The sequence below is a fragment of the Spinacia oleracea genome, unplaced genomic scaffold (assembly GCF_020520425.1).
Source record: "Spinacia oleracea cultivar Varoflay unplaced genomic scaffold, BTI_SOV_V1 SOVchr0_071, whole genome shotgun sequence".
Lineage (NCBI taxonomy): Eukaryota > Viridiplantae > Streptophyta > Magnoliopsida > Caryophyllales > Amaranthaceae > Spinacia > Spinacia oleracea.
The window spans coordinates 54,651-64,337 of record NW_026614399.1 but is presented as its reverse complement, the minus strand read 5'-3'; the positions used below and the strand labels follow the sequence as shown (position 1 = coordinate 64,337).

Genomic DNA, 9,687 nt, shown 5'->3' with positions numbered 1-9,687 from the left:
AAGCTATAGATTGGACCGTCTCATCCCAAACGGTTGCATAAGACTAATTAAAGTATTTTGAAAACAAACAAAAAGAAAAAGTAAAAAAGCATAGAGTGGAGGGAAGGGAAGGGAAGGGAAGGGAATCGGTGTGAAATTTTTAGCAGTATGTTTTCAGACTTTGGTTTTAACAAAGTGAATGACAAAAAGCTACACGATTAGAAAATACTTTTGCCACCACAAACTCTTTCTTTGTTTCTCTTTTTTTACATGTGGAAAACTCTTAGCTAAGTCCCATCACAATCGGGGTGTGTATTTTTTTATACAACTACATCAAATTAATACTCTGTATTAACATGTATGGAATACTTAGTTCTTCGTATTAGTTACTAGAGTATGTCAATTGATGAACTAAATAAAATCATACGGAGTACTCCGTATCAACAGTTCTCAGTGCTCTACTTACAACGTGGTGTGTCATAATCAGTTTCCTATGTCAATGGATGAACTAAATTAAACTAAGTTTTCGCGTTTGGAAGTGGTCTATGGAGGGTTTCATACTTAACAACCTTCTTTAGACGTGTTCACATTTCTGAGCATGAAAAACGTTCACGTCTTTATTTTGTTTTTCGTAGTACAGAAAAAATGTACGTCGACACAAATCTCCTCCTTCAATGAATATAAATTGTTACCTAAATTAATTTCACCGTAAGACCCTATATGAATATTCCGTATAAAGATCTCAGTCACCCGTAAATACCATTATAGGATTGGAACAGAGAGAATACGAGTTACGGATTGTATTGCAGGTGGGTATACAAGGAACTTAATAGAATGGTACAAATAAGCAAATATGTATAAAATGTAGCATTGTACCAGCTGGCAGTGGCACGTTTACAACTTTAACTTTCGGGCTGACCAAAACAAACCACACCCCCAAAGTAAAAACAAAAACAAAAAAAAGAGATAGAGAAGACAGAAATGAAAGAAAGCTAAAAACCCAGATTAAAGCAGAGAGGAAAGAGAGTGTAGCAAAATGGCGGCACATTTCTGAATTCTGACGGATGACTTCAACAGTGAATTGAAATGAAATGAAAGCAAGGTCTCAGTTTTTTGGGGGAGAAGTTGCAGTATACTGTACACAGTACTTGTGGTACTCACACTGTACAACTAATTTTACATTTTTCCATTTTTAAAAAAATCAAAATAAACCTACTGCTGTACTGCATACGTATGCTACTGTATCACTTACTGTATACGCAGTGTATCAAATCAATCATAATTTTTAAAAAGGCAGTAAGCTTTTATTTTGATTGATTTACTCCACAATTTTAGATACTTCTACTAGGAGTAATAACATTTTATATGTACCTTACATTTAATCTCTCATTATTAATTTATTATTGCAGGCATCTTTGAGGCTTTCCATTCCATCACAAAATTATCACTCACTAATTACTTTGGGAGTTTAAATTAATTAAAAGGGAGTAATTTTTCAAATTTGTAACATTGTTTTTTTCCCTCCATTCCAACTTTTTTTTTGGTCCACTTCAAAATATTGGTGGTCATTTACAAATATCGAGTGCATATTTGTAGGAGTATTGGTCATTTTGAATAACTATTGGAGTATACAATAAATCCGTAATTAACATGTACTCCTATTTGGTACTCCGTATGTGCATAACGTTAAAACTTTAGAAACAACCATTTTTATTTTACTGCTCGAGACTCGAGAGTTGAGAAAAATAACTTAGGAAGAACTGTAAAAGACTACTCGTATAAGAAATGAAATAATCGTGCATATTATATTATTACTCCATAATTTGTACTAAGTATTATCCAACTACTTAACTAAAGTTTATTCAATCCACATATTACTCGACAACTAAAATAATCAGCACTATTACGAGTAATATTTTTACGATTTGAATATCTGCGGGGGTATCGTTATTTGGAAAATGCATTAACTAATACGGAGTACTAATCTGTATTTTTTTTTAAATGGTTAATAGGAAATGGATTGAGTTTAATCATTCAGCTCCTAAATACAAGTAATAAATCAACATGTTTATCAATAAATTCAATTTGATTAAATGAACTGAGACTAATTATTTTTTAAATGGTTAATAGGAATGAATTAAGTTTAATCATTTATTCAACTGAGAGTAATTAATACGAAGTATTTTCAAAAGAAAGTGGAGATGATTACCTTGACGCCCTTTTCTGGCTTGCCCTTCTCTTCTACAGCTGTTATCCCACAGAGGTGCTTCATACCGTCCCGTCCATCTATGCCTGTTAACAATTTTTAAAAATTAAAATTAACCGTTTACATTTCCAAAATGAAAATAAATTTATTATTTTAAAAAAAAAAAAAAAGAAATTACCTCGTAACACCTCTGTAAATGGAGGTCCTCTGACCAAAAGTATCAGAAATCTTCTTAATACTATTATTATCAGTATCTACAGCAACTATTGATTTTTCTGCAGTTTGTGGAACTACAGAAAGCGACAAACTCCCGCCATTGTTGCTGTTGTTGTTGTTAGCGGTGTAACTCGGGACCAACTCGGTCTGAGTCGACTCAACAGAATGCCCCAAAAACTCAGCCCCACTTCCACCGCACCCAAGATGAGTCGCCGTCGAGTCATCCACCTCAGAGCCGGAGTTCGCAGAGAACGCGGCTTGAAATCCGGCTGAAGATGTCATCGTTTTCAGATCTTGCTGTTGATGTTGCTGGTGGTGGTGGTGGTGGTTGTTTGTGAAGTAGTCCGGGGTCGAGCTTTGGTGTTGTGGGTCGTAGAAATGAGTCAACTGAGAAGATGAGTCCTGAGTTGTTGTCTCGTTATGACTGTTATACGACGCCGTATTGTTGTTGTTGTTGTTGTTGTTATTGTGATGATGATCACCGCCAAAGAAATCCTCGAGTTTCGGCACCGTTGATGAAGTTGAATGGTGGTGGTGTTGTTGGTTGTTGTTATCCTCTATCTGCTGGTCCAGCACATAGTCGGTGTACATCCCCATTCCCGGCTTCTGATTCCCCCAATCTGTCCAAAACAAAATCACACGTACCCATTAATAAAACACACACCAAAAACAAAAGAAACAAAAGAAAAACATAGATAGTACATACCGGTGGTGTAGAAAGGGTCAAGATAGTAATTATGACTAGGAGAAGAGTTGGAAATGGAAGAAGGGAGAATCTGGGGAGTTTGGTGATGATGGGAAGAAGCCAACATTTCCATAGGAGAGAGAGAAAATGAGAGCCAGTTACTTGCTGAAGCTGCTGCGGGGGCCATATTTTGCTATTGTTAGTAAGTTCTACTAGATACTAAGCACTGTTGCCGTGAATGTATATATATAGTCAGATAGCGGCACTAATAGGGTTGAGTGAGTTCAATTGAATCATTCGAATGAGAATGAGAACGAGGGAATTCAAGAAGCCGTTACGGTCAAAGAATGCAGCAAAAGTATATATATTTTCTACTTTGTTGTTGTTGTTGTTTAGAGGGGAGAAAAACGCGATACGAACGAAGAAATATAATAAATGACGAAATGGAGTCAGAGTGTTTCGAAGGGATAATGAATGTAACATGCAACGAATTAAACACGGAGTTTATGGATGCATGAAGATGAAAACGAAAACTAGACAAGGGATCGAAAATGGAATGTAGTGAAAAGAGAGAGAAAACGGAAAGGAGAAAGAAAAGAAAAGAAAAGAAAAGAAAAGAAAGGAAAGAGAGAGTTGAGAGATGTGGAGGGTTATAAGGGGGTGAAACTGCGGTTTAGGGTGCCAACCGTCGTCAATACACTGAGACAGATACACACGCACATACGTACGTACGTATCTATACGACTACCGATTCCAATATACGGAGTATACATACTGTCTATATTCTTCGATTCAAACTCAGGAATTTGGGGACTGCTTAATAATGTTGGTAAAATCAATAATGTTGGTAAAACCATAGTCCACCTTCTAAATTGCGTGATAAAATAAGTGTGTAGTTCTAGAACTTTATATTGGAGGAAGATGAACATCAGTCATTAAGGTAGCAAGATCCAAAGTTGAAATAAAAGGGAAAAAATAATACGGAGTACTCTATTTTGATCAAATATCCAAACTAATATTGGATCTTTAAAGGGAATATTAATATCTAATTCGGTTTGATAAATTATTATTTCGACTTACCATGTATGATCAAAGTGTTACTTTGAGAGTAACAAGATTGCATGATCTTGCACACCACATTTTAGGTTGCTTAGTTACTGGAATAAATCATTACTTCAACATGTTTTAATCTATTATAAATAAATACGCTTCTGGATTTAGGCCCTGTTCTTTTGGACTTTTTTGCAGTTCCATTAAGTTCAGTTCAGTTCAGCTTCATTCAGTTCAATTCAGTTCAGTTCAAAAGACGGATTCATCTCTCTTTGTAATTATTTTTATTCTTGATATTGCAATTAAAATTGACATTTATTACTTATACATATAATATAATAATTATCGTTATTATTACTTAAATATTACTATTATTATATTAATATTATATGTAATTATTGTTAGTAATAAATATTTATGATTATTGTAGTTATTAGTTATTATTATGAGTATTGTTGTAAATATTAACATTATATTAATTATTTATTATTTATTATTATTATTATTTATTATTTACTATTTATTATTTACTATTTACAATTCATTCAGTTCAGCTCCTTTCAGTTCAGTTCAGTTCAGCTCCATTAAGTTCAGTTCAATTCAGTTCAGTTCAGTTCAGTTCAGCTCCATTAAGTTCAGTTCAGTTCTGTTCAGCTCCATTAAGTCATTCAGTTCAGCTCCATTAAGTTCTTCAGTTCATTCAGTTCAGCTCCTTATTCAGTTCAGTTCTGTTCAGCCCCATTAAGTTCAGTATCAGTTCAACTCCATTAAGTTCAGTTCAGTTCAAACTCCATTAAGTTCATTCAGTTCAGTTCAACCAAATAAAGCTCAGAAGAACAAGGCCTTGGGCTCATATTGTATTTAAATAAAAGGAGTTTGTTTTCGTTTATGCAACCTAATGAAAGTAACTGGACATTAAAAGAAAAAGTATTTACACAATTAATATTTTAAATCAAAGTATTCATATACATTAACTATATGCTGCAAATCGATTTGATATAATATTGATATATGGTGACGTAATTATCGGATAGGGTCATGAATCTAAAGATGGTCGTAAGGTCGGGATTTTGCCAAGCCCACGAGGCGGGTCTTAAATGGGTCGGGCCCACGTCAAAACCACTATGTATCGTGTTGGTTGGGTCAAAAGTTTCAAACAAGACCCAGACCCACAGGTTATCGTGTCGTGCCGTGTCTTGTCGGACATTTAAAAAAAAAATACGGCTCAGGTCCGGACCACTACTTCGTGGTCGTGTCCAACCGTGCTTTTCATGTCATATTTTCTCGTACCTGTTAGGGTCGGGTCGGCATAGTGAATTATTAATTTAATACTCCTTCGTCCCATGCATATTACTTGATACACTTTCTTTTTTTCGTCCGTACGTTCTAGATTACTTGTTACACATATAAAATAGAAATTACCATACAATTATTATATTGTCTCTCTTCCTACTATTTTTTTTTTGTCCTCACACTCTCTCTCATTCAATAAAAAAAATCCCCATTAACTCCTATTATATCTATTTTTTTTATTAAAGTAATAATTGATAATCAAACAATCATTTATCATATAACGAATAATTTAGTAAATTTTTAATTAATGGTTTTATTAATCGGTGTGGTTAATTTTTGGTTGGGTGAGATTAAAATAAGAAAGCTAGTGAGTCATAGCGAAGAAGAGAGGGGAGCAAAAGTTTTGTCTGAAACAAACAAGGTCCCGAAAGATCCGGGCTCAGGCGGTAATCGGAGACTTTGTTTGCTTTCCCTTGCTTTTTTGTATCTATCTTATGCTAACAAATCTAACGCTAAAATGTAAATTTTGGAGCAAAGTTTGCATAGAAGATTAAAATAAAAAAAAGTATACATGGATATATTTTTTTAACTTCTAAAAAAAAGTTTCAGTTTTAAATTTGTAATAATTTTTTTTTAAGATAAAGATAGCACGGACATTTTATTACCTTAAATTAATTTCCGACAAAGTTGTGATACTTTGAGGAAATGTTCCAATTCGGCTTTAATAAGTTCAGATAAGTTTCATTCAAGTTTTATTAAGTTAATAAGTTTCAATTATGTCCAAGTATACTCTTTCAAATTTATTCTTCAAAACAAGCTTGATCAAGTACTATAAAGTTTCAACCATACTCCGTATCATTGAATAGAACACATCATATATCTTGTTCAAAGATAATAGTTGTTTGTTAAGAAGAATATTAGTGAATAATCTACATGTGAGTTTGGACTAATTGTTCCATGTGGAGAAGAAGAGGAAGGGTGACTAACATACGTCTGATGAACTACTCCACTTATCAGCAAATTGAAGAAATCCACTTATCAGCAAATTGAATGTAGACTGAAATATTATCAGGATTATATGTGGTCAGACTTTCCACCAATTAGGATTGCCTAGCCCAATAACGTCTATCATTTTTGAATGAGGGGTAATTAACGACTAATGAATTGATTAATAAATGATTTTGCTTAACTTATCAATAGTTAATGTGTACCAATTGCATGTTGGTTCAGTGGTGATTGGGGCTGAACTTGGTAGGAAAAACTCGTGTTCGATCCCCCGCAACAACAATTGGGAGGGGACTATAACCTATCTACCAAGAACTCGCCCCAAATCCGGATTACCCCTAAGGGTGAACCGGGTGCAAACATCAAAATCAATAGTTAATGTGTTTGATGCAAAACTTAATTTGATTTTTCAAAACGAAATATTTGTATTGCGATGTCAAATATATAAATATCTTATATATACGCTAACACAACTTTAACGTCGATGATGTTTTGATACGGTCGATACAGACACACACATATAAGTCTTCACTTTGATAGTTATATCAACTAATTATTTGACATCCACATACACTATCAACTGAAATAACAAACGCTACTAATTTGTACAATGATTATATATATATATATATATATATATATATATATATATATATATATAATATATATATATATATATATATATATAGATAGATAGATATAAATATATATGGATGGGGTTTTAATTATATCATTGTTCATTCTCATATCTTGACCGTACCATTTCATAACCTTATTAACTAAACTACTTAAAATCCACACTAAAATTGTTTAAATCTCTTGCAATCACTTTGAGTTTAAATTGGCTTAAAACATTGAAATTTCACTATGCTTTAGGGATAATTTAACACACACACACCCCCCCCCCCCCCCCCCCCCTACCCCTACCCCTGCCTACAGGTTGCATACTCTATATCGTATTTTTAATTGATCTTATCTCCAAAAAGTGCATGACTAGAGATGATTTAATGAGAACGAATTAAAAGATAATTTTGTTATAATTTGCTTTTTTACATCAATTAGTTATAATGCTTTTGTCCTAGCTGAAGTACTTTGTATTAATTTATTCCTCTCTCATGTTTTGAATGATCAATGTTCAATTCATAATATGGAGTAGTAATCTTTTCATTGCTCCCTAAGGCATTGATCATGTTTATATTTCAGTTTGTTTAGTTCAATTTAGATTCATTAAACATGCAAGTTTTCCACATAGAGGATTTAATTGACAGTAAACACTTTTTATTTAGGTCAATAGTAGTACGTCTTGCTTGATATTGAATATTAAATTTTATATAAATAATAGTACGTCTTTATTGAATAGTATAATTTTTTATGAATATTATAATTTTCTAAAACAAAAATCATGCAGATATATACGAAGTAGTTGCTTAATTAATAAATGAAAACATTTTGTATTTTTTGTTGTACGGAGTAGCTGCTTAATAAATGAAATATTTTATGGCCTTGTTTGGCAAATGGCTTTTTGCTGGCTTTTTGGTTGGCTTTTGGCTGTTGGCTTTTTAATCTGGTCAAACAGCCAAAAAATGTGTTTGGTAACTGGATTTTTAGCTTACTGAAAAGCCAGCTTTTTCGCCAAAAATGAAAAGCTAGTAACACTAGCTTTTTGGAGTTGGCTTTTGGCTTTTCACTATCTAAATTACTTTTTTGTCCTTGTTTTTTACTAATTAACTAATAATTAATAATTAATAATTAATAATATAATTAATAATTAATAATTAATAATTAATAATTAATAATTAATAATAATTAATAATTAATAATTAATAATTAATAATTAATAATTATAATTAATAATTAATAATTAATATTAAATTAATAATTAATAATTAATAATTAATAATTAATAATTAATAATTAATAATTAATAATTAATAATTAATAATTAATAATTAATGATTAATAATTAATTATTAATAATTAATGATTAATGATTAGTGATTAATGATTATTGATTAGTGATTAGTAATTAGTAATTAGTAATTAGTAATTAGTAATTAGTAATTAGTAATTATTAATTAATAATTAATAATTAATAATTAATAATTAATAATTAATAATTAATAATTAATAATTAATAATTAATAATTAATAATTTTTAATAATTAATAATTAGTAATTAGTAATATAATTAATAATTAATAATTAATAATTAGTAATTAATAATTAGTAATTAGTAATACAATTAATAATTAATAATTAATAATTAATAATTAGTAATTAATAATTAGTAATTAATAATTAATATTTAATAATTAATAATTAATAATTAAAAATTAATAATAATAATAATTAATAATTAATAATTAATATGTAATAATTAATAATTAGTAATTAATAATTAGTAATTAATAATTAATATTTAATAATTAATAATTAATAATTAATAATTAATAATTAATAATTAATAATTAATAATTAATAAGTAATAATTAATAATTAATAATTAATAATTAATAATTAATAATTAATAATTAATAATTAATAATTAATAATTAATAATTAATAATTAATAATTAATAATTAATAATTAATAATTAATAATTAAAAGTTAATAATTACGGAGTATTAATTAATGACTAATAACTAAAAGTGAATAATTAATTAATAATTAATCATTAATTATTAATTATTAATTATTAATTACTACCTCCGTTCCTAAAAGTTCTTTACGCTTTCCGTTTTAGTCCGTTCCTGAAAGTTCTTTACACTCCTACTTTATTCCATTTTTACTCTTATTTGGCCCACCATAACTTACCCACTCACAATACTTTAATATTAGTTTTCACCCACTCACATTGTTGGACAATTTATAGCCACTCATTTTCCATTTGTTACCCCACCATCACATGTTCACCAAAATTCCTTAATTACCGTGCAAATAGTAACCGTAAAGATCATTTAGGAACGGAGGTAGTATTAATTATTAATTATTAATTATTAATCATTGATTATTTATTATTAGTTATTAATTATTACTCCGTAATTATTAATTAAAATAATAATTTATTAATACTATTGCACAAAGTAATTTATTTTTAATTTATATTTATTTATTTGTAATTACGTTTTACTCCGTACACAATACACAGTATGTATTGAAAAATGAATAAAGACATTAAATGTCCTTAAATGTCATTTTACATAGCTACAGCCAACAGCCAACAACTGATTTTACCAAACATATTTGTAACCA

The 9,687-nt window shown here is 29.9% G+C and overlaps 1 protein-coding gene across 1 annotated transcript; it reads right to left on the bottom strand.

Moving 5' to 3' along the window:
• Positions 1 to 855: 855 nt before the first annotated feature.
• Positions 856 to 3,696, bottom strand: LOC130465147 (AP2-like ethylene-responsive transcription factor AIL6; the record flags this gene model as incomplete). The annotated part of the gene is made up of 4 exons (XM_056834116.1): positions 3,108 to 3,696; positions 2,364 to 3,021; positions 2,189 to 2,271; positions 856 to 1,047 (listed from the first exon to the last, which is right to left on the bottom strand). Coding segments are annotated over exons 1-4 (1,099 nt in total), but the record flags the coding sequence as incomplete, so codon positions are not given.
• Between the last annotated feature and the right edge of the window lie 5,991 nt (positions 3,697 to 9,687).